Consider the following 26342-nt stretch of genomic DNA (forward strand, 5'->3'; position numbering starts at 1 on the left):
CCTTCATTCCATTATTTATCCAGTAGTCATTCAGGAGCAGGTTGTTCACTTTCCATGTAGTTGTGCAGTTTTAGATGAGTTTCTTAATCCTGAGTTCTAATTTGATTGCACTGTGGTCTAAGAGACTGTTACGATTTCCGTTCTTTTGCATTTGCTGAAGAGTGTTTTATTTCCAATTATGTGGTCAGTTTTAGAATAGTTCCATTGTGGTGCTGAGAAGAATGTATATTCTGTTGATTTGGGGTTGAAGGTTCTGTAGATGTTTATTAGGTCCACTTGTTCCACAGCTGAGTTCAAGTCCTGGATATCCTTGTTAATTTTATGTCTCATGGATCTCCCACTATTATTACGTTGCCATCTAAGTCTCTTTGTGGGTCTCTATGAACTTGATGTATGAATCTGGGTGCTCCTGCATTGGTGCATATTTATTTAGGATAGTTAGCTCTTCTTGTTGTATCAATCTCTTTACCATTATGTGTAATGCCCTTCTTTGTCTCATTTGATCTTTGATTGTTTAAAGTGTGTTTTACCAGAGACTAGGATTGCAACCCCTGCTTTTTTTGCTCTCTATTTGCTTGGTAAGTATTCCTCCATCCCTTTATTTTGAGCTTATGTGTGTCTTTGCATGTGAGATGGGTCTCCTGAATACAGTATGCTGATGGGTCTTGACTCTTTATCCAATTTGTCAGTCTGTGTCTTTTAATTGTGGCATTTAGCCCATTTACATTTAAGGTTAATATTGTTACGTGTGAATTTGATCCTGCCATTATGATGGCTAGCTGGTTATTTTGCCTGTTGGTTGATGCAGTTTCTTCCTAGCATCATGGGTCTTTACAATTTGGTATATTTTTGCAGTGGCTTTTACCAGTTGTTCCATTGCTTCCTTCAGGAGCTCTTGCTGGGCAGGCCTGGTGGTGACAAATCTCTCAGCATTTGCTTGTCTGTAAAGGATTTTATTTATCCTTCATTTATGAAGCTTAGTTTGGCTGGATATGAAACTCTGGGCTGAGTATTCTTTAAGAATGTTGAATATTGGCCCCCACTCTCTTCTGGCTTGTAGAATTCTGCCAAGAGATCTGTTGTTAGTCTGATGGGCTTCTCTTTGTGGGAACATGACCTTTCTCTCTGGCTGCCCTTAGCATTTTTTCCTTCATTTTAATCTTGGTGAACCTGATGATTTTGTGTCTTAGGGTTGCTGTTCTTGAGGAGTATCTTTGTGGTGTTCTCTGTATTTCCTGAATTTGAATGTTGGCCTGCCTTGCTAGGTTGGGGAAGTTCTCCTGGATAATATCCTGCAGAATGTTTTCCAACTTGGTTTCTTTCTCCCCTTAACTTTCAGGTACACTAGTCAAACGTAAAGTTGGTCTTTTCATGTAATCCCATATTTCTTTGAGGCTTTGTTCATTTCTTTTCACTCTTTTTTCTCTAATCTTGTCTTCTCACTTTATTTCATTGAGTTGGTTTCTCAATCTCTGATACCCTTTCTTCTGCTTGCTTGATCGATTCGGCTATTGAAACTTGTGTATGCTTCACAAAGTTCTCATGTTGTGTTTTTCAGTTCCATCAGGTTTTTTATGGTCTTCTCTAAACTGGTTATTCTCGTTAGCATTTTGTCTAACCTTTTTTCAAAGGTTCTTAGCTTCCTTGTGTTGGGTTAGAACAGGCTCCTTTAGCTAGGAGAAGTTTGTTACTACCCACCTTCTGAAGCCTGCTTCTGTCAGTTCATCAAATTCATTCTTTGTCCAGTTTTGTTTCCTTGCTGGCGAGGAGCTGTGATCCCTTAAAAGAGAAGAGATGTTCTGGTTTTTGGAGTTTTCAGCCTTTTTGCACTGGTTTCTTCCCATCTTCATGGATTTATCTTCCTTTGGTCTTGAGATTGGTGACCTTTGGAAGGGGTCTCTGAGCAGACATCCTTTTTGTTGACGTTGAAACTATTTCTCTTTGTTAGTTTTCCTTCTAACAGTCAGGTCCCTCTGCTGCAGGTCTGCTGGAGTTTGCTGGAAGTCCACTCTAGACCCTGCTTGCCTAGGAATCACCAGCAGACACTGCAGAACAGCAAAGATTGCTGTCAGTTCCTTCCTCTGGTAGCTTTGTCCTAGATGGATACCCATCAGATGCCAACCAGAGCTCTCCTATATGAGGTGTCGGTTGGCCCCTACTGGGAGGTGTCACCCAGTCAGGATACATGGGTGTCAGGGAGCCACTGAGGAGGCAGTTTGTTACTTATCAGAGCTTGAACACTGTGTACGGAAATCCACCACTCTCTTCAGAGCTGCCAGGCAGGGGCATTTAGGTCTGTTGTAGCTGTAACCACTACTGCCCATTTTCCCAGTGTTTCTGTCCCAGGAAGTTGGGGGCTTTATTTATAAGTACTTCGTGGTCTACTGCCTTTTTTCAGAGATGCCCTGCCCAGTGGGGACATTTAGTGAGGCAGTGCCAGCAGCTGCTGAGCTTGTTTGGCTCCGCCCAGTTTGAATTTTCCTGCAGCTTTTTTTACAGTGTGGGGCTGAAACCACTTACTTGAGCCTCCGCAATTGTGGATGCCCCTTCCCCCACTGAGCTCAAATGACCCAGGTTGAGCTCAGACTGCTGTACTGGCTGCAAGAATTTCAAGCCAGTGGATCTTAGCTTGCTGATCTCCATGGAGTGTTGGAACCCGCCAAGCCAGGCCACTTGGCTCCTTGGCTTCATCCCCCTTTCTAGGGGAGTGAATGGTTCTGTGTTGCTGGTATTCCAAGTGCCACTGGGGTATGAAAAAACTGCTGTGGCTACCTTGGTTTCTGCCCAAATGGCTGCCCAGTTTTGTGCTGGAAACCCAGGGCCCTGGTGGTTATGTAGGTACTGGAGGGAATCTTCTGGTCTGCAGAAGATTGTGGGAAAGGTGCAGTATCTGGGCCAGAGTGCGGGAAACAGTTCCTAATGGCTTTCCTTAGTACATACGTTTTCTTTATCCAGTTATCCATTGTTGGACACTTAGGTTGATTCCATATCTTTGCTATTATGAATAGTGATGTGGTAAACATAAGAGTGCAGGTATCTTTTTGATTTAATAATTTATTCTCCTTTGGAAAGAGTAAAAGAATTCCTTCCCTAGCCAGTAGTAGGATTGCTGAATCGAATGGTAGTTCTATTTTTAGTTCTTTGAGAAATTTCCACACTATTTTCTATAGAGGCTATGCTAATTTATATTCCCACCAATAGTGAATAAGAGTTTAGCAGTGAAAACAGTGTTCTCTCTTCTCTGAATTCTTGCCAACATTTGTTAGCCACTGTGACTGGTGTAAATATGGTATTTTACTGTGTGTGTGTGGTTTTTTTTTTTTTTAAGTTTTTTTTTGAGACAGGTCTCACTCTGGAGTGCAGTGGCATGATCTTGGCTCACTGCAATGTCTGCCTCCCAGATTCAAGCGATTCTCTGCCTCCCAGATTCATGCCTCAGCCTCATGAGTAGCTAGGATTATAGGTGTGTGCCACTACACCCAGCTATTTTTTTTTTTTAATTCTTAATAGACATAGGGTTTCACCATGTTGGCCAGGGTGATCTTGAACTCCTTACCTCTAGTGATTTGCCTGCCTTGGCCTCCCAAAGTGCTGGGATTAAAAGCTGAGCCACTGTGCCCAGCTTCATTGTGGTTTTAATTTGAATTTCTCTGTTTCATATGCTTGTTGGCCATTTGTATAAGGTTTTTTTTTCTTTTGAAAAATGTCCATTCATATCCTTTGCCTACTCTTTAATGGGATTATTCATGGGCTTTTTGTTGTTGTTAAATTGAGTTCCTTGTAAATTATGGATACTAGTCCTCTGTTAGATGGATAGTTTGCAGATGTTTTCTTCCATTCTACCAGTTGTCTGTTCACTCTGTTGGTTATTTCTTTTGGCTATGGAGAAGCTTTTTAGTTAAGCGCCCCCCGCTTTTTTGTGAGACAGTGTCTCACTCTGTCACCCAGGCTGGAGTGAAATAGTGTGACCTTGGCTCACTGCAACCTCTACCTGTGAGGTTTAAGCAATACTCCCATCTCAGCCTTTTGACTAGCTGGGACTGTAGGTGCACACAACCACACCTGGCTAATTTTTGTTTGTTTTTGTAGAGATGGGGTTTTAACCATGTTGCCCAGGCAGGTCTCAAACTCCTGAGCTCAAACAATCCTTCCACCTTGGCCTCCCAAAGTGTTGGGATTACAGGCATGAGCCACCATGCTCAGCCTAATTAATTCCTTTTTTAAAAATTATTATTATACTTTAAGTTCTTGGGTACATGTGCAGACTGTGCAGGTTTGTTACATAGGTATATAAGTGCCATGATGGTTTGCTGCATCCATCACCCCATCATCTACATTAGGTATTTCTCCTAATTCTATCCCTCCCCTAGCCCTCCACCCTCCTCAACAGGTCCTGGTGTGTGATGTTTCCCTCCCTGTGTCCATGTGTTCTCATTGTTCAACTCCAACTTATGAGTGAGAACATGCAGTGTTTGATTCTCTGTTCTTGTGTTAGTTTGCTGAAAATGATGGTTTCCAGCTTCATCCATGCCCCTGCAAAGGACATGAATTCATCCTTTTTTACAGCTGCATAGTATTCCATGGTGTATATGTGCCACATTTTCTTTATCCAGTCTATCATTGATGGACATTTTGGTTGGTTCCAAGTCCTTGCTATTGTGAACAGTGCTGCAGTAAACATACATGTGCATGTGTGGTTATAATAGATCGATTTATACGCCTTTGGATATATACCCAGTAATGAGATTGCTGGGTCAGGTGGTATTTCTAGTTCTAGATCCTTGAGGAATTGCCACACTGTCTTCCACAATGGATGAACTAATTTACACTCCCACCAACAGTGTAAAAGCGTATCTATTTCTCCACATCCTCTCCAGCATCTTTGTCTCCTGACTTTAATAATCGCCATTCTAACTGGTCTGAGATGGTACCTCATTGTGGTTTTGATTAGCATTTCTCTAATGACCAATGATGTTGAGGTTTTTTTTCATGTGTTTGTTGTCTGTACAAATGTCTCCTTTTGACAAATGTCTGTTCATATCCTTTTCCCACTTTTCGAAGGGGGAGTTTGTTGTTTTTCTTGTAAATTTGTTTAAGTTCCTTGAAGATTCTGGATATGAGCTGTTTTTTGGATAGAGAGATTGCAAAAATTTTCTCCCGTTTTTGTAGGTTGCCTGTTCACTCTGATGATAGTTTCTTTTGCTGTGCAGAAGCTCTTTAGTTCAATTAGATCCCATTTGTCAATTTTGGCTTTTGTTGCATTGCTTTTGGTGGTTTAGTCATGAAGTCTTTGCCCATACCTATGTCCTGAATGGTATTGCCTATATTTTCTTCTTGGGTTTTTATGGTATTAGGTCTTACCTTTAAATCTTTAATTCATCTTGAGTTAATTTTTGTATAAGGTGTAAGGAAGGGATCCAGTTTCAGCTTTCTGCATATGGCTTTGTTTTCCCAATATCATTTATTAAATAAAGAATCCTATCTTCATTGCTTGTTTTTGTCAGGTTTGTCAAAGATCAGATGGTTGTAGATGTATGGCATTATTTCTGAGGTCTCTGTTCTGTTCCTTTGGTCTGTAGATCTATTTGGTACCAGTACCATGCTGATTTGGTTATTGTAGCATTGTTTGTAGTCATGTAGCATGACTTGTACATGCCTTGTAGTATTGTTTGAAGTCATGTAGCATGAGGCCTTTAGCTTTGTTCTTTTTGCTTAGGTTTGTCTTGGCTATGTGGGCTTGTTTTTGGTTCCATATGAAATTTAAAGTAGTTTTTTTCTATTATGTGAAGGAAGTCAATGGTAGCTTGGTGGAAATAGCATTGAATCTGTAAATTACTTTGGGTAGTACAGCCATTTTCATGATATTGATTATTCCTTTTCATGAGCATGGAATGTTTTCCCATTTGTTTGTGTCCTCTCCTTTTTCCTTGAGCAGTGGTTTGTAGTTCCCCCTCGCATCCCTGGTAAGTTGTATTTCTAGGTATTTTATACTCCTTGTAGCATTTGTGAATGGGAGTTTACTCATGATTTGGCTGTTTGTCTGTTATTGGTGTATAGGAATGCTTGTGATTTTTGTACATTGATTTTGTATTCTGAGACTTTGCTCAAGTTGCTTCTCAGCTTGTGGAGATTTTGGGCTGAGATGAAGAGGTCTTATAAATATAAATTCATGTCATCTGCAAATACAGACAATTTGACTTCCCCTTTTCCTAACTGAATACCCTTTATTTCTTTCTCTTGCGTGATTGCTCTGGCCAGAACTTCCCATACTATGTTGAATAGGAATGGTGAGGAAGGGCCTTGTCTTGTGCCAGTTTTCAAAGGGAATACTTCCAGTTTTTGTTTATTCAGTATGATATTGGCTGTGGATTTGTCATAAATAGCTTTTGTTATTTTTGAGATACAGTCCATCAATATGTAGTTTATTTAGAGTTTTTTTAGTATGAAGGGTTGTTGAATTTTGTCAAAGGCCTTCTCTGCATCTATTGAGATAATCGTGTGGTTAATCATGTGGTTTTTGTCTTTGGCTCTGTTTATGTGATGAATTATGTTTATTGATTTGCATATGTTGAACCAGCCTTGCATCCCAGGTATGAAAGCCAACTTGATTGTGGTGGATAAGCTTTTTGATATGCTGCTGGATTTGGTTTGCCAGTTTTTTATTTAAAATTTTTACATCAATGTTCAGGGACATTGGCCTGAAATTTTCTTTTCTTTGTCTGCCTGGTTTTGGTATGAGGATGATGTTGGCCTCATAAAATGAGTTGGGGAGGATTCCTTCTTGTTGTATTGTTTGGAATAGTTTCAGAAGGAATGGTATGAGCTCCTCTTTGTACCCCCAGTAGAATTCGTCTGTGAGACCGTCTGGTCCTGGACTTGTTTTAGTTGGTAGGCTATTAATTGCTGCCTCAATTTCAGACCTTATTACTGGTCTATTCAGGGTTTCAGCTTCTTCCTGGTTTAGTCTTGGGACTCTGTAAATGTCCAGGAATTTATCCATTTCTTCTAGATTTTCTGTTTTATTTGCACAGAGGTGTTTATAGTATTCTCTGATGGTAGCTTGTATTTCTGTGGGATCAGTGGTGATATCTCCTTTATCATTTTTTGATTGCATCTGTTTTATTATTTTCTCTTTTATTCTTTGTTACTCTGTCTAGCAGTCTACCTATTTTGTTGATCTTTTTAAAAAACAGCTCCTGGACTCATTGGTTTTTTTTTTTTTTTTTTTTTTTTAAGGGTTTTTCATGTCTCTGTCGCCTTCAGTTTGATTTTTGTTATTTCTTGTCTTCTGCTAGCTTTTGAATTTGTTTGCTCTTGCTTCTCTAGTTCTTTTCACTGTGACATTAGGGTGTCCATTTTAGGTCTTTCCTGTTTTCCCTTGTAGGCATCTAGTGCTGTAAATTTCCCTCTACATACTGCTTTGGCTGTATCCCAGAGATTCTGGTACATTGGGTCTTCATTTTCATTAGTTTCAAAGAACATCTTTTATTTCTGCCTTTGTTTCATTATTTATCCTGTAGTCATTCAGGAGCAGGTTGTTCAGTTTCCATGTAGTTGTGTGGTTTTGAGTGAGTTTCTTAATCCTGAGTTCTAATTTGATTGCACTGTGATTTGAGAGACTTTGTTATGATTCGTGTTCTTTTACATTTGCTGAGGAATGTTTTACCACCAATTATGTCATCAATTTTAGGAGATGTGCGATATGGTGAGGAGAAGAATGTTTTATTCTGTTGATTTGGGGTGGAAAGTTCTGTAGATGTCTATTAGGTCTACTTGTTCCAGAGCTGAATTCAATTTCTGGATATCCTTGTTAATTTTCTGTCTTGTTGATCAGTCTAATATTGACAGTGGAGTATTGACAGCACTATTATTATGTGGGAGTCTAAGTCTCTTTTTAGGCCTCTAAGAACTTGTTGTATGAATTTGGGTGTTTCTGTATTGGGTGCATATGTATTTAGGATAGTTAGCTCTTGTTGCTTTGATCCCTTTACTATCATGTATAGTGACCTTCCATGTCTCTTTTGATCTTTGATTGTTTAAAGTTTGCTTGGCAAATATTCCTCCATTCCTTTATTTTGAGCCTATTGTGTCTTTGCACATGAGATGGGTCTCCTGAGTACAGCACATTGAGGGATCTTGACTCTATCCAATTTGCCAGTCTGTGTCTTTTAATTGGGGCATTTAGCTTATTTACATTTAAGGTTAGTGTTGTTATATTTGAATTTGATCCTGTCATTATGATGCTAGCTGGTTATTTTGCCCATTAGTGATGCAGTTTTTTCATAGCATTGATAGTTCTTAAAATTTGGTATGTTTTTCAGTGACTGGTATTGGTTTTTCTTTTACATGTTTATTGCGTCTTTCAGGAGCTCTTGTAGGGCAGTCCTGGTGGTGACAAAATATCAGCATTCGCTTGTCTGTAAAGGATTTTATTTCTCCTTCACTTTTGAAACTTAGTTTGGCTGTATATGAAATTCTGAGCTGAAATTCTTTTATTTAACAATGTTGAATATTGGCCCCCACTCTCTTCTGGCTTGTAGGGTTTCTGCTGAGAGATCCGCTATTAGTCTTATGGGCTTCCCTTTGTGGGTAACATGATCTTTCTCTCTGGCTTCCCCTAGCATTTTTCCCTTCATTTTAATCTTGCTGAATCTGATGCTTATGTGTCTTGGGGTTGCTGTTCTTGAGGAGTATCTTTGTGGTGTTCTCTGTATTTCCTGAATTTGAATGCTGGCCTGCCTTGCTAGGTTGGGGAAGTTCTCCTGGATAATATCCTGCAGAATGTTTTCCAACTTGGTTTCATTCTCCCCTTAACTTTGAGGTACTCTGATGAAACATAGATTTGGTCTTTTCATGTAATCGCATATTTGTGGAGGCTTTTTTTGCAGATGAATGATCATATATTTAGAAAACCCCATCATTTCAGGCCCAAATTTTCTAAAACTGATAAGCAACTTAACCAAATTCTCAGGATACAAAATCAATGTGGAAAAATCATAAGCATTCCTATATACCAGTAATAGACAAAGAACAAATTCATGAGTGAACTCCCATTCACAATTGGTATAAAGAAAATAAAATAGGAATACAAATTTCAAGGAATGTGAAGAACCTTTTCAAGAACTACAAACCACCGCTCAAGAAAATAAGAGTGGACACAAACAAATGGAAAAACATTCCATGCTCATGGATAGGAAGAATCAGTATCGTGAAAATGACTATACTGCCCAAAGTAACTTACAGATTCAGTGCTTTCCCCATCAAACTACCATAGACTTTCTTCACAGAATTAGAAATAACTACTTTAAATTTCATGTGGAACCAAAAAAGAGCCTGCATATCCAAGACAATCCTAAGCAAAAAGAACAAAGCTGGAGGCGTCATGCTACCTAACTTCAAACTATACTAAAAGGCTGCAGTAATCAAAACAGCATGGTACTGGTATCAAAACAGGTATATAGACCAATGGAACAGAACGGAGACCTTAGAAATAACATCACACATCTACAACCATCTGATCTTTGATAGATCTTACAACAATAAGCAATGGGGAAAAGATTTCCTACTTAATAAATGGTGTTGTGAAAACTCGCTAGTCATATTCAGAATACTGAAACTAGACCCCTTCGTTACAGCTTATACAAAAATTAAGATGGATTAAAGACTTAAACATAAGACATAAAACTATAAAAATCCAAAAAGAAAATTTAGGCAATATCATTTAGGACATTTAGGCAATACCTAAAGACTTCATGACTAAAACGCCAAAAGCAATGCCAACAAAAGCCAAAACAGACAAATGGGATGTCATTAAACTGAAGAGCTTCTGCACAGCAAAGGAAACTATCATCAGAGTGAACAGGCATCCTACATAATGGGAGAGAATTTTTGGAACCTATCCATCTTGCAAAGGGTTAATATCCAGAATCTACGAAGAACTAAACAAATTTGCAAGGAAAAAACAACACCATTAAGTCCCATTTTTATTCTTATTGTCTTGGCTTTTTTTATCTTAGTTATGAATTATTTACCTAGACCAATGTTCAGAAGAGTTTTCCCTAGCATTTTTTCTAGTATTATTTTTATAGTTTCAGGTCTTACATTTAAGTCTTTAATTTATCTTGAGTTTATGTTTGTGTATGGTTAGAGATAGGGGTCCAATTTCATTTCTCTGCATATGACAGTCCAGTTTTCCCAGAACCATTTATTGAAAATGGCATTCCTTCTTTGGCTAGAGCCACAGAGGGAGCAAAAAGTAAAGAAAACAAAACAAATACACACAAAAAAACAAACAGAAAATGGCATTCTTTTCGCAGTATATTCTTTTCAGCTTTTTCAGAGAGCAGACACATGGTTCATTTCTTGGTTCTCTATTCTGTACCATTGATCTATGTATATGTTTTTATGCCAGTATCATGCTGTTTCTTTTCTTTTTTTTTTTTTTTTATTGTGTTTTAAGTTCTGGGGTACATGTGCAGATCATGCAGCGTTGTTGCCTAGGTACACAAATGCAAGGTGGTTTGCTGCCTCCATTCCCCCCTCATCTACTACTGCCATTTCTCCCCATGTTATCCCTTCCCTCCATCCCCACCCTCCACTGTTCCTTCCCTAGCACCTCCTCAACTGACCCCAGTGTGTGATGCTCCTCTCCCTGTGTCCACATGTTCTCATGGTTCAACACCTGCCTATGAGTGAGAACATGTGGTGTTTGGTTTTCTGTTCTTGTGTCAGTTTGCTGAGAATGATGGTTTCTGGACTCATCCAAAGGACATGAACTCATCATTTTTTATGGCTGTGTAGTATTCCATGGTGTATATGTGCCACATTTTCTTTATGCAGTCTATTGTTGATGGACATTGGGTTGGTTCCAGGTCTTTGCTATTGTATACAGTGCCTTGATGAACATACGTGTGCATGTGTCTTTATAATAGAACAATTTATAATCCTTTGGGTATATACCCAGTAATGGGATTGCTGAGTCAAATGGAATTTCTATTTCTAGATACTTGAGGAATTCCCACACTGTCTTCCAGAATGGTTGAACTAATTATACTCCCACCAACAGTGCAAAAGTATTCCTATTTCTCCACATTCTCTCCAGCATCTGTTGTCTCCAGATTTTTTCGTGATCGCCATTCTAACTGGGGTGAGATGTTATCTCAATGTGGTTTTGATTTGCATTTCTCTAATGACCAGTGATGATGAGCATTTTTTCATGTTTGTTGGCCTCATATTTGTCTTCTTTTGAGAAATGTCTGTTCATACCCTTCACCCACTTTTTGAATGGGTTTGTTTGCTTTTTTCTTGTATATCTGTTTTAGTTCTTTGTAGATTCTAGATATTAGCCCTTTTTCATATGGGTAGATTGCAGAAATTTTTTCCCAATCTGTTGATTGCTAGTTCACTCTAATGATTGTTTCTTTTGCTGTACAGAAGTTCTGAAGTTTAATTGATCCCACTTGTCTATCTTGGCTTTTGTTGCCATTGCTTCTGGTGTTTTAGTCATGAAGTTGTTACCTATGCCTATGTCCTGCATGGTTTTGCCTAGGTTTTCTTCTAGTGTTTTTGTGGTGTTAGGTTTTATTTGAGTTTTCTTAATCTTGCTCTGCTAGCTCTTTCAATTTTTATGATAGGGTGTCAGTTTTAGATCTTTTTCTTGTTTCTCATGTGGGCATTTATAACTATAAATTTTCCTCTAGACACTGCTTTAAATGTGTCCCAGAGATTCTGATATGTTGCGTCTTCATTCTCGTTGGTTTCTAAGAACATCTTTATTTCTGCCTTCCTTTCATTTTTATCCAGTCAACACTCAGAGCAAGTTGTTCGGTTTCTGAGTAGTTGTGTGGATTTGAGTGAGTTTCATAATCCTGAGTTCTAATTTGATTAAGCTGTGGTCTGAGAGACTGTTCATTATGATTTCTGTTCTTTTGCATTTGCTGAGGAGTGATTTACTTCCAATTATGTGGTCAATTTTAATGTAAGCATGATGTGGTGCTGAGAAAAATGTATATTCTGTGGATTTGGGTGGACTGTTCTGTAGATATCTATTAGGTTCACTTGGTCCAGCTCTGTGTTCAAGTCCTGGATGTCCTTGTTAATTTTCTGTCTCATTGATCTGTCTCATATTGACAGTGGAGTGTTGAAGTCTCCCACTATTATTGTGTGGGAGTCTAAATCTCCTTTTAGGATGTTAAGAACTTGCTTTATTTATCTGGGTGTGCCTGTGTTGGGTTCTTATATATTAGGATAGTTAGCTCTTCTTGTTGGATTGATCCTTTTACCATTATGTAGTTCCCTTCTTTGTCTCTTTTGATCTCTATTGGTTTGAAGTCCATTTTATCAGACTAGGATTAAAATCCCTGCTTTTTTTTGTTCTCCATTTGCTTGGTGAATCTTCTTCCATCCCTTTATTTTGAGTCTATGTGTGTCTTTGCATGTGAGATGGGTTTCCTGAATCCAGCACATGTATGGGTCTTAACTTTTTATCCAGTTTGCTAGTCCGTGTCTTTTGATTGGGACACTTATGTCATTTACATTCAGTGTTAATAGTGTTATGTGTGAATTTGATCCTGCCATTTTGTTACTGGCTGTATTTTTTTTTTTTTTTTTGCCTGTTAGTTGACTGAGTTTCTTCATTGCATTACTGGTCTTTGTCATTTGGTATGCTTTTGCTGTGGCTGGTATTTGTTGTTCCTTTCCGTGTTTAGTGTTTCTTTCAGGAGCTCTTGTAAGCAGATCTGGAGGTGATTAAATCTCAGTAATTGCTTATCTATAAAGGATTTTATTTCTCCTTCACTTATGAAGCTTAGTTTGGCTGGATATGAAATTCTGGGTTGAAAGTTCTTTTCTTTAAGGATATTGAATATTGACCACCCACCACTCTATTCTACTTTGTATGGTTTCTGCCAAGAGATCTGCTGTGAGTCTGATGGGCTTATCTTTGTGGGTGACCCGACCTTTCTCTCTGGCTGCCCATAGCATTTTTTTTCCTTCATTTCAACCCTGGTGAATCTGACGATTATGTGACTTGGGGTTGCTCTTCTTGAGGAATATCTTAGTGGAGTACTCTGTATTTCTTGGATTTGAATGTTGGCCTGCCTTGCTAGGCTGGGGAAGTTCTCCTGGATAATATTCTGGAGAGTGTTTTCCAGCTTGGGTTCATTCTTCCCATCACATTTGGGTACACTGATCCAGTGTAGATTAGGTCTTTTCACATAAGGCCATATTTCTTGGAGGCTTTTTTCATTTATTTTCACTCTTTTTTCTCTTGTCTTGCCTTCTCTTTTTATGTCATTCAATTGATCTTCAATCTTTGATGTCCTTTCTTCTGCTTGATTGATTCCGCTATTGAAACTTTTGTTTGCTTCGCGTAGTTCTTCTACTGTGTTTTTCAGCTCCATCAAGTCATCATGTTCTTCTCTAAGCTGCTTATTCTAGTTAGTATTTCTTCTAACCTTTTTTCAAGATTTTTAGTTTCTTTGCATTGGGTTACAACGTGCTCCTTTAGCTCAGAGAAGTTTGTTATTAGCCACGTTCTGAAGCCTGTTTCTGTCAATTTGTCAGACTTGTTCTCCATTGTGTTTTGTTCCCATGTTGGTGAGGAGTTGTGATCCCTTGAAGGAGAAGAGGTGTTCTGGTTATTGATGGTTTCATCCTTTTTGTGCTGGTTCTTCCCATCTTAGTGGATTTATCTAGCTTTGATCACAGGGAGCTGCTTGATGAGGTCACTTGTTTGCCTGTTGAGGTGCTGCTGGGTTTCCAGGGACTCCGGCAGGTTGCTACATAGGCTTCCTGTGTTTTTTGTTAACACACAAAGACTAGGTCTGCCTCTTTAATGGCGGGTTGCCCCTTTCCTCCACAGAGCTGGATCATTCAGGGTTCAGCTTGGACTGTGGCACTGGCTGTGAAACCCCCTAGCATTAGTGCTTCAGCCCACTGGCTTTAGCGGGGGAGGAACCCACCCAGCTGGACCTGTTGTCTCTCCACTTTAAGCTCCTTCTCTCTCTGGGCATGGGGGAGGGGGAAGGGGCCTGCTCAGCTGCACCATCTGTCTCTCCACTTTGAGCTCCCTCTCTCTCTGGGGGACAGGGACAGTAGCTCGGTTCACAGGCTCCAATTTTTCAGTATGGATGCCATTTATTTCTTTCTCTTGCCTGATTGCTTTGGCTAGGACTTCCAGTACTATATTAAAGAGGAGTGGGGAGAATGGTCATCTTTGTCTTACTCCAGTTCTTAAAGGGAATGTTTTTGACTTTTCTCCATTCATCATGATGTTGGCTGTGGGCTTTTCATAATATTATATCCTTTATTATTTCAAGGTATTTTCCTTCTATGCCTAGTTTCTTTAGCATGAAGGGATGCTGAATTTTATCAAATGCTTTTTCTGCATCTGCTGAGATGACCGTATGTTTTTTGTCCTTAATTCTGTTTCTATACTGTATCACATTTATTAAAAATAATTTTATCTGAGAAGTGGGAAAAGAGAAATATATTTGAGAGGCAATGTTAGATAGTAGTTAAGTAAATTGGGTTTTTAAAATTAGTGTAGTGTTTTAATTCAGGATTAGCTGTTTTTACATTTATTTATTCATGAATTTATCCAGCAAATATATTATCTACCATGTGCCAATGTTCTAGGCACTAAGGATACAATACTGAAAAAAATGAAAAAAAGATCTTTTTCTTCATGGAACTTACATTCTAGTGAGATACAGACAATGAAAAAATAAGTAAAATTATGCAGTATGTTAGTGAAAGGTGCTGAAAAAGAAATGATAAAGCAGAGCAGGGTATAGATAATGTTTAAAGGAAGAGGGCTGACATTTTAGATAGGATACTTAAGGAAAGTCTGACTGAGAAGGCTACTTCCAAAGACTTGGAAAAAAATTAAAGTTGGCCAAATTGCCTGGCTCTCTGAGTCTCAATTTCTTCATCTGCAAAATGAGAACTATATTATCTACTTCAGTACATCATTGGGAGGACTGTACTGATAGTTATAAACAGTGTAGCAATACCTGTTAGTAAATGCTTCGTATCTTATTTCACATATAAGTAAGTACTACTTAAATTTTAAAGATAATTGCTAAATGTTTGATATAGAATTTAACAAATAAAACTTCTATGACCAAAGTTGAAGAAAATTTGAACAGATGGTAGAACCCTCATTTCTTTGAAATTGTTAGAATTTATGATTTACGTCTTGAACTACCCATTTCATACTAATTTGCCCTCAGTATCTCAGTTGATTAAAACATCCAGTGAAATAACCCATCAATGATAGACTGGACAGGGAAAATGTGGATAAACTGGATATATACACAATGGAATACTATGCAGCCATAAAAAACAATGAGTTCATGTCCTTTGTAGGGACATGGGTGAATCTGGAAACCCTCATTCTCAGCAAACTGACACAAGAAGAGAAAATCAAACACTGCATGCTCTTACTCATAGGCTGGTGTTGAACAATGAGAACACATGGGCACAGGGAGGGGAGCATCACACACTGGGGTCTGTTGGGGGGAAATAGGAGAGGGACAGTGAGGAGTGGGGAGATTGGGGAGGGATAACATGGGGAAGAATGCCAGATATAGGTGACGGGGGATGGAGGCAGCAAACCACCTTACCATATATGTACCTATGCAACAGTCCTGCATGATATGTACCCCAGAACCTAAAGTACAATAAAATATATATATATTTAAAAAGAAAAAAAGAATTGTGAAAGTTTGAGCTTTTACTCCATTTTTAAGCTTTAATGTTTGTCTTTTCTTAGTTTCATGGATGCTGGCAGAAGACATGAGACTCTGTGTCAGAGATGAAGAATTAATAATCCAATGATATAGCTCAGATCCTGCTCCACTACATCATGTAGGGCAGGATCTGAGACGTATATTTCTCAGTTTGAGGAACCACTGAAGTTTCAGTAGGCTATTACACCTTTAGGTAAGTCCAGCTGTATCTGGGTAATGATAAAACGAATGAAACCCCTCCACATGTTTATATGGTTCCTCTTGTATCAGATTACATAGAGACAACATGTACGGGCCCAGATGAATGCCCCACACAGAATGCATTGCATTACAGGAGAACTTTGTACTTAGGGAACCCCAATCTTTTATAATACAGGGAGAGACACTGTATCTTTCAAGGATGTAGGGAAATCTTCCTTTTCTTTGGGAGGAGATACTATTTCTGTTTTCTAAGATTGTTCACTATACAAATGTCCTCAAAAAAAATATCAACAAAGGGCAGAGTATGTCACTTACAAGACAGACATGTGATGGGCCTGTGGAGAATATTTTTGAACATAATCTCTGTTTTTGAAAGATCTGAACATTATTGATCATGCTTGTCATTGTCATACGTACTCAGCCACTAATTTAGGAGCACGAAGAGATTTCTTCAGGGATCACCTTGGAGGCGTCCACAAACCTGCATGCCTGTGTTGATAGCACTAACCCTCTCTCCCCTGATGATTAAAACCTGTCACCATAGCCAGTATTTTGTTAACAGTTTAACTAGTTGACATCTGTAACACAAATTACTAGGTGGCAACCTTGGATTCTAACTTAATGGGACAATTGTTGTGTTCCATTATTGGACAGAAAGCATACATTTTGAAGGAGTTCATTAGAGTGAGAAGTGTTTTTTTTTTTTTTTGACCTGCAGTTACTGGACCCATGTTTTCTGTTGATGGGAAAAACAGTATGAGATATTGATCACTAGTTGAGAACATCTACATCCTATAGAACAGGATCCAAGCTATGTCTTTCCCAGTTTGAGGAACTGCTGAGTCTTCAGTAGGCTATTACGTAATTCTATAAGTCCAGCCCCATCTGGGTAATGATAAAACTAGTAAAATCCATGGGCATCAGCTTTTTTTCACCATAAGGTTAAGTTTTCATTCTGCTAAACAATGAATAAACCTATTAAGAGGACCAGTATTAGTATAATTCATATTTGATGCTTAAGGGGTCAATAAATATAATCTAATCTGCTTCTTTTCCATGGGTTGAAACTGAGAGACTAAGATATCAGCGATAATGGATGCAAAAAAACCTTTATTGCTTAAAGAATCCAAATTGGAAGATGTGGCTCGGAAGTGTAGCCAAATGGGGTTGCTGATGCTTTCTAAATAGATGAATTTCACTGCAAGCAGGAGAAATCCTGTTGCTCCTTACACCAATACAAGAAATCAGAATTATATTCTCCTTGCGGGCCTCCTTGCAGGCAGGCTTGTTTCAGAAGGTGAAAAGTGGAAGAGGTGGAGCTCATTTTCTTAGATCAGTAGATTAAGTCACTTTTGGGGAAGAGTAAGGGATTGGGAGAAAAATTGCATTGTTATTTTGGTGGAAGTCCCTCCAAATGGAAACATAAGGTCAGAGGGAAGGAGTTTATCAGGGAGGAGTAGTTTAGCAACTTTTGTCTGTCCTGTACCATTTCACTTGGTGCCTGACTTAATAATCTGACCAGCCAAACTGTATTCATTCTGAGAGCCCAACTTTGTTGTTATTATCTCTTAAGACCACTCCCCTCATGTAGACCACTAGGTATACACCTAACAACCCAGATCTACTTGCTGTTACAACTGGAAGCATTTGCTTTTTTAGTTGCTTTCACAGTTCATTATTCCAGAAATGCTTCCCAACATCTGATAGTTCTGTGAGAGTTTTCCTAAGGCTTTGTTACATATCACTGGCTGAACAAGTTGTTTGAATTTGAGTGCAAAGCCTTTTCTGACTTTGAATTGCTTGACTCTTTGACCTAAACATGTGAAGCAGACAAAACTCACAAAACCAAAACTTACTGAGTGTGGCTTAGTGCTCATGTAGCCATCTGTCTGACAATTTTGGCTAAATATACTCTATGCCTGAAGTTCAAATGAAAAACAAAAATAGAGGTCCTCCTTGACTGTTTAGAATAAGTGCTAGTGACACATAAAGATCTGCAAGTATCTAGCTCTGTGTGCAGAAGTCACAAGCATTTTGGGTATGGCACTATCAACTGGCATAGAAAACAGCCAGTCCACACAGGTCATCAGGTTCTTCTATTAAAATTTAAAAGGTATCACTCTATAGTGAAAATGGAGAACATGCTAAAGCAATTCTATTTAAAGTGTAGTTCATGGACTGAGGATACCCCATAAATTGTTACTGTTCCGTGACAAGTACAGAAATTGAGAGTACATGTTTAGAAATTCTTATAGCAATTGATGGAACATATGAATCTAATAAATTAAACCCAGTAATTAAAAATTTGTGCTTTATTTGTGTATTTTGGGGTATTTTTTTTCATTTTGAGTTACTATATTTTACAAGATTATTTATATCTTATTGAACTTGATTTTAGAAAAAAACATTCTTCACTATAGACAGTTTGCAAATCGTAGACCTAGAAGTACCATGTTTACAAATAGGAGAGCAGAGCAAAATCCTTTGTATTTTTTAACGTGTTATTGAAATTTTACAAATTATCTGGATGCACCATGTGATTTACTGGAATAGAAGTTACACGATACTCAAAAAATAACGTTAATAGACCACTTGGAAGCTTTGTAATCTAAGTGGCTGACCACATCTTTTTATTTAGGAATTAATCTTAGCATCTTTTCCCCTTTTCATAGTTGCATACTGTTCCACTGAATGGACGTCACTTTTAATTAACCTGTCTTATACTAATGAACATTTGAATTGTTTCCAACCATTTATTACAAGGAATACTGCAAATATACATACTTGTATAATTACTTCACACACATGGAAGTACTGTATGTCCAGTAAAAATTATATGCCTTTGTTATTTTGATAGCTGTTACATAATTGTCCTTCCTGAGGTTTGTACCAATTTACTTTCTCATCAGTAGTACACAAAGTGCTAGTTTTCTCATAGCTTTGGCCAACAGAGTCATAGAAATTTTAAGTAGTTACAGATTTAATTTGCCTTTTTGCTCTTTATAACATTATCATAGTAAGTGCCAGAAACAAGGTAATTTATACTTGTTATTTTATAGGCACCCATGGTAGGAGTGAGATGTGGGGGTGGTATTCAGAGATCAGACAGATGACAGTGAAGATGGCCTAGCAGAAAGAATGCAAAATTGGGACTTTAACACTAGGGTTTTCGTTGTGTGATTAAGTTGATGTATGACATTAGACAGCAAATCTTAATTCCCCTATTGACATTTACTAGATCTATACCCTTGGCTACATACCTCAGCTCTTTGAGAGTTTTTTGTTGTTTAATCTGTCAGAAATAAAACTATCTTATGTACCTAACTGCAAGAGTCTGCACCAGAGGCTTTCTTTAGGTGTTTTCTAACTCTGGCTCTTCAATTCTACTGTTTACCCAATCTTTAAACTGGCCATTCTGACTTGACTAGATTTTGAGGCAATTAACATTATAGCTACCATTGAATATTATTTTAGATCTTGCTAAAATTTTTATACTTACATGTGTACATTATACATATATGTATATATTACATGTAATATATATAATCATTATATATAACTTCATACACATAATATATACAAACATTTAAGGAATATAATAAAAAATTAATTGCTGTGAATTTACCATAAGCATAAGAAGGAATAATACCTAATATTTCTGAAGCCTCTTGTGTGCGTGTCCCTAATTGCATCCTTCTTGAGCTGATTTTTTATAAACATAGTCATCTTTCTGTGTTCATGGGGGATTGGCTCCAGGACATCTGGAGATGCTCAAGTCCTTAATATAAAATTGTGTAGTATTTGCATATAAACTATGCACATTCTCCTGGCAAGTAATCTAATCATCTGCAGATTACTCACAATACCTAAGACAATGCCTACACATCACTTCTTTCATGTGGACTTAATGTAGTACTTGGTAAGTTTTGCTTTGGTGGAATTTTTTTTTCCTGAGTATTTTTGATCTGCAGTTAATTGAATCCACAGAGGTGGAACTCATGGCCCAACTGTAATATAGGTATAAATAATCTATGAAAGTATCTGATCTGCTGTGACACAGGAAGGGCATCTATTAATTATAAAAAGTAGAAAAAATATTCAAAGACTACTACAGACTGAAACCATTATTGTGATTTTTATTACAATAGTTAACAGTATTTTAGTGGTATACAATCATAGCACAATTACTCAAACTATATACAGGTATTTATACAAGTCTACATTAAAAAAAAAAAAACGCAAATAATGACCTCCGCAAAATCACATTATTAACAAGATTTTTTTCTAAAAGTTACGGCCAATCCAATAACAAAAAAATTCACAGTTATTCTGCAAACATTTTAAAGATGCAGGAATCATATTGCACATTATGTAATTATAAATCCTAACAAGCAGATTTATATATTTTAATCTAGTTTTTCACAAAATTTACATTATCATGCAATACTTTACTGTACACAGAATGATGGAACTAGAATAAACAGATTAACTTACAAACTTATAATGGCCACAAATTTAGAATTATTTTAAAGTTATATTTAAAATCATACTAAAAAAACACTCCAGTATAATAAAACTTAACGGACACAATCATAATTTGTTCACAGATCAAATTACTTTTTAGTGTTCTTCTTTGTCTTTTCCTTTCTTTTCCTTTTCATCCTGTAGTGCAGTACCGAGCTTTTTGATAAGAACTGACAGAACCTTGTCCAGTGGATCCATGACTCCTCTTTGAAGCCATTTAGGAATAGTAGTTCTAGCATGATGAAAGCCCAATTTCTGAAGAATATAATCAACACCTACTGGATCAATCTTTCTTCCAGTCCAAGAAATTAATCTAAAATAAAAATTACAGTTATTATTAGCTATTATTAAGGAATATAATGCCCTAGAGCACAGTTCTAATGGCAGGAAAAGAACACCACTAAGCCTCTATAATATACTCAAAATATTTTCAGTAGGTACATTTGTATATTTGAGTCCATAATTCCTGGATTCACCATAATAATGGCATTAAAAAACCATATATATTATAAGTATCTTTGACAACCTAAACACAGCAATAGTGTTTACTGTATTTCATCCTGAATGATATATTTTAGGCCTTTTACACAGTTATCGTAATCATATAAAAGAACATCTGGTTAATTTTAATAGATTTCATAAGCATATGGCATAATGGGAGAAAAAGGCTAAAATTTACTGAGTGCTATGTGTTAAACGTGTTTGAAGGGAGAGTCATTTTCTCCCTATTATGGCTATTTCCTTATATGTGGAGGAAAAGCTATTAGTTAAACACTATTGGCCACCTTCTGCCCCTATATTGACAATTTATCCAATTGGCAAAATTAACAGAGGAAATGAGTAACATAGTTTAGTACCCTCCTCCCTCTTGGGAGCCCTTCATTTTGATCTGTTCCTTCATGCCATAGGTTTTTCAAGAGCAAACCCCTAAACAGCTTAGCCTTAGAGTATTCCATGCTGTCTGTGGTTGAGCACATACACAGAGCTGCTGATTGTACAACTCCAACAACCCCCGACTCTGCCCTTCCCGCCAGTTAAGTTCTGCATCTATGCCCTGCAGGTAAGACCAAACCTGAACTTTGTAGAAAGCCATTGTTGCCATACAGCTAAACCACATTTTCTGTTATCAGCTTTATCTATATTAAAACTGTCATTTTGATTTCCAGATGCTTCTCTCCCACTATTTCAATTGGTTCTGAACTTAAGGGTGGGAGTTGGGGGTGGTTAGACATTGATCTCTTCAAACTCAAATAGTTATAAGCATTTTGCATTTATTAACTCATTTAACCAGTGTAACAACCCTACAAGGTAGGTAATACCATTTTCCAAATTTTTCATGAGTCAACTGAGGCAGAGAGAACAATGTGGTTAGGTCTTTTGGCCTAGCTCATTCAGCTACTGTGCAAAGGAGCTGGGCTTACAGCCAGAGCTCTTAAACCATGCTGTCTACCACTACACCACATTACTTAACTCTAGTTACTCTTGTTTGCTTAGAAAAAAAAAAAAAAAAGGAATATGGTAACTTTTTATGCTTACATGAAACTAAATTCATTTTGTATTAAATTTAAATATATTATTTAAATGTGCAAATACAAAACAGATTTTATAAACAGTTTTCTACATTAGGACCTCTGCAGTATTTTAACACAATATTTCTCATGGGTATATGTACTATTAGGACCAAAGTGTTTTGCTTATTTAGTTAAAAGAAATTTTACAGTATATCTATTACTTACTAACACACGAAGTCACTACTTTCTGCCTCTAGAAGAGTTATCACTGCATAATGGAGGTTTTATTTTGGAATTCATAAATATGTCTGAACAATAACCTTATCTAAATAAAATGTGTATCATCTTGCAGAATGTTGACCTGGGATGTAATGGATTTTTTTTTTAAACTGTTATTTCAGGATTCAGACAGTTACAACAGGATTGACAAAGCAGATGAGAGGAAAGGAGAAAAATAGGAAGGCTGTTAGTGTTAATCACAAACAAGGACACAAAAATTAAGTATCACTAGTTATAGAAATTATTATAACTGAAACTAAAAAATACCTTTGAAACTTTGGGATAGTGATTTAATTGGGATAATAACTGTGGTAGAATATGATTCAGTAAGGGAACCTTATTCTCATAGTTTGTTAAATTTGAGATTTTAGGTATGGTTTTATATTGCTTGGTATGCAAACAAAAGGGTACTATGACACTGCAGGTTTTGTTATAGTGTTATGACATATCCAGCAAGAAACAAACAGCTCCTTAATGATGAAACATGACTTCTGTATCTTGCCATACTATGTAACAAAACAGTGTACAGTAGCTACCTCAAACCCTGAAAATAATAGCTTTGTGAGAAGGTGAAAAACTAATGGTAACAGGGGAAGGATAAGTATTCTCATATTTTAGTGATTGACAGAATGTCACCCATTGGACAGCTTATCAGTGCTGAGCTGCTCTCAGTGTTTGTACATCATTCGCCTTACCTAGAGACACAAAAGTAGAAAGAAGCAGTAAAGACAGCACACACAAGCTATGGATGCTACAAGAAACTAACTTCTGAATATATTTTTTGATAATCATATGTAACTTACATTATTCATAACTTTTTCTCATTGTTATCCCTTAGCATATGGGTAAAATGCATATACACATTACTTACCTAAGAGTAGGTTCTAGATGCCATGTATTGCACATAAAATCTCTCCAGTCCACAGTAGTATAAGTGATGCTGTCTTCTCTATCTTTATCAGAGGAATTGTCATCATGTATAATAATTGGACTTTTCTGTCCTGGTCGGGTAGATAAAATCCGAGGTGGAAAAATGGCTATAAGGAAAAGATTAGTATTATACATTTATCTTAAATCACCATAAGAACAGAAGAATTGGTTCCATTTCTCATTGTATCTATGACCTGGTCAAGGACTCATTTAACTCCATTTCTTAAAAATATTTTTAAATAAGCCATAAATAAGTACCAATTATTGATATTTCTTGGAGATAATGTCAACATCAATGATAAAAATGCTGAGATCATTGATTTGATATAGCAAGCATACGGCACTGAAATTGATTGTTGTAGGCTTCCTAAAGGATGGCTATAGGTGTTTTTTTTTTAAATAGCTTTGAGATACAATTCACACACCATACCATTTATTTATTTAAGCTGTGTAATTTAATTGTTCTTGTATGTTTATGGATAGATGTATATATATTTGAAGAGTGGTACTAAAGAGATTTTTATGTAGGCAGACTTTTCAGTCTTTATAAAGAGAAGTCTTTTAATTGGCTATAATAAATAAATATAAAGTGGAATCTGAGACATAGGTATTAGGGTGGTGCAAAAGTACTTGCAGTTTTTGCCATTAATACTTTCACATGATCTTATTTGATGAATACAGCTTTCCTCTTAGGGTATTAGATTCAATACAGAAACTGGACGTAAAATAATTAATTAGGTACTATGATACGTGGTACATAGCTCTGGTTATAACTTGACTGGGAATGAGCCTCAAAATAAAGCAGTAGTAACCCACTATGTAAGAACACAGATGCCCTCTTCAGTTAAGGCCTGCTCAGTTGGTGGGTTTTTGTTCACTATTGGTGCTGTTGTTACAGTGCTACAATTTATTTTGATATTCTTTAAAAATGTTGATTCTGGTATAGTCTGACATGCTGTTAAGAATTTTCTCAGGTATGTTTTGAGTATTTTAGCTAAAATGAATTGCTTGTTATTTGTAATAATTTTATTTATAATTGAAATCCTCACAGATATACTTTATTGTAAATCCACCCCCTTTTCCCATTGAAATGTTTTATAACAGTTTATATTTAAAACAGTCTTTCTGTTGTTTTTTTAGAAATACACATAGCTTGTGTAGCTTGTGGCAGACCAAGACCAACACAGTACTTCAAAAAATGACAAATGTTTCACAACATACCTGAGAGAAACAAATTTGCCAGGTTTTCAAATACAGGTAGACTAGAAAATAATTCTGAACTTTACAGGTTTATGTTAAATCTGTTTTTCTCCACATTAAGTTTAAATATTAAAGCACAAAAACAAAAGGATTACCAGTGACTGGTATCTGTTGGGGCTGTATGTGAAGATTTTATCTACTTATATATAAGATTGCCTATCATACAGTTTGTCATTTTACCTGAAGTTTCTACTGAGGTCATACAGATTTCTCCCAGACATCATTGATTTTACTGTCTCACTGAATTTTGGGCACATCTCAATTAATTATTAATAAAAGAGCATTTCAGTCTATGCTATGCTACCTGTGCACTCTTTCAACATAGTCTTTTGATAAATCTTTTATTTTTAAAGTACAAATTTTATATTTTTCCACATGAAGAAAATGAAACAGTATTATAGTGTGACCTGAACAAATTACATTTATACCAAGCTATTTATTAAGAAACATCTGTGATTTTACCATTGTATATTCATAACGGTGCAATAAATATTTATTGAATGAATAAATAGCCGTATGTTTTGTAAGCATTCCAAATCATGATATTTCAAACTATCTCATTCTTTTAAACAGTTACAGAGTACTATAATATATTAGCTAATTCTAGATATTAGGGTTGTCATACATGTTTTTTTTTTTCTTTTTGGTACAGGATCTCATTCTGTCACCCAGGCTGGAGTGCAGTGGTGTGATTATGGCTCATGGCTCACTGTAGTCTTGACCTCCGAGGCTCAAGTGATCTTCCCACCTCACAGTCTCCCAAGCAGGTGGGGGCTACAGGTATGTGCCACCACACTTGACTACCTTTTGTATTTTTTTAGGGGTCTCACTTTGTTTCCCAGGCTGGTCTCAAACCCCTGGGCTCAACTCTTCAGCATCCCAAAGTGCTGGTATTACAAATGTGAGCCACCACCCCCCACCATACATTTCTTCATGGGTAAACATGTAAGTTACGAGTGAGTAAACCAATGTTATCAAGCTCATGAACACAAAATACCACCAATGAGATCTAAATAACTTATTTATTAAAAAGAAAATTTTCTCTGCATTCTAAACATTTATCATCTTAATTCAGTTTTCACAATTAGGTAAGTAACTCATGCTTCTTTATTATGTAGTTGTTTCTTTAGTCATTTCACTTTGATTTGCAGTATTTCCTCACATTTTTCTATTTTTCAAGAATCTCCTATAAGGTCTAACTGAAAATGTACATAGGATAATGTATACAGAAACACTTTGTACAGTATAAAACACCATTGGTGCTGTATATATAGCAAGTACTCAGAAAGTCTGTGATAGTCTTACTAACGCTATTTACTGCTATCTTCAGTTCATAGGAGGAGATATATATTCCACTTGTTTTCTCACTAGACCGTAAAAATCAATGTAAATGGCATTGGTAGCTGCCATTACTGCAGCTTGATAGAAAAGAATATTCCACCCACCTTTTTCTTTTTCTTTAAGATAAGCTGACACTAAATCATGAAGAAACATGATGAGCTCAGCATCCATAGTCACACAAATGTGGTCAGTGAACTCTGTCACCACACTACATTCTACTTTTGGCTTGAGGTTGGCATCTGCAATAATATGGGTAAAAGATTTAATAAAATGAGTAATCTTCTAAGGATTTATATAGGTCTATGTGTGTCATATCAGTGTTCAAAATGTTTTGAATTTTACAGCATTTCAGATTTTTGGATTGGGATGCTCAACCTATATATGCCATTAATTCCTCATAATAGTCCTATAAATGAAGTCCAATTATTCTGCATTTTACTGAGGAGAGAGAGGTATAAGTTGATCAGATAATTTTCCAGAGATCATATAGCTGGTAAGAAAATAAATCAAGTTTGCCTAGAAAATCAGTTTCATTAGATATTAA

At 36.8% G+C, this 26342-nt stretch overlaps 2 protein-coding genes across 37 annotated transcripts in view; one reads left to right on the top strand and one right to left on the bottom strand.

The window, feature by feature from the left end:
- LOC108590822 (uncharacterized) overlaps nucleotides 1–26342 on the top strand; it is a 66684-nt gene that overhangs the window by 12376 nt on the left and 27966 nt on the right. Inside the window, exons 2-4 of one of the 6 annotated variants that reach the window (XR_013532913.1) lie at nucleotides 15776–15945; nucleotides 21386–21537; nucleotides 25110–25237. The gene's annotated coding sequence lies outside the window, so the exon portion shown is untranslated. Of the gene's footprint in view, nucleotides 1–15775; nucleotides 15946–21385; nucleotides 21538–22389; nucleotides 22523–24337; nucleotides 24455–25106; nucleotides 25240–26342 lie in introns of those variants that run through there. The other 5 variants (XR_013532914.1, XR_013532917.1, XR_013532916.1 and 2 more) reach the window with 5 other exon arrangements.
- The window catches only part of BLTP1 (bridge-like lipid transfer protein family member 1), a 220865-nt gene continuing 214592 nt past the window's right edge, over nucleotides 20070–26342 (bottom strand). For all 31 annotated transcript variants that reach the window (XM_035293010.3, XM_035293009.3, XM_078366548.1 and 28 more), the window contains 3 exons: nucleotides 25903–26037; nucleotides 23139–23304; nucleotides 20070–20790 (listed from right to left, as the gene is read on the bottom strand). In XM_035293010.3, coding sequence (XP_035148901.3) covers nucleotides 20574–20790; nucleotides 23139–23304; nucleotides 25903–26037 — 518 coding nt within the window. In that variant the 3' untranslated portion in view covers nucleotides 20070–20573. The remainder of the gene's footprint in view (nucleotides 20791–23138; nucleotides 23305–25902; nucleotides 26038–26342) is intronic.

Source organism: Callithrix jacchus, chromosome 3, assembly GCF_049354715.1.
Source record: "Callithrix jacchus isolate 240 chromosome 3, calJac240_pri, whole genome shotgun sequence".
Taxonomy (NCBI): domain Eukaryota; kingdom Metazoa; phylum Chordata; class Mammalia; order Primates; family Cebidae; genus Callithrix; species Callithrix jacchus.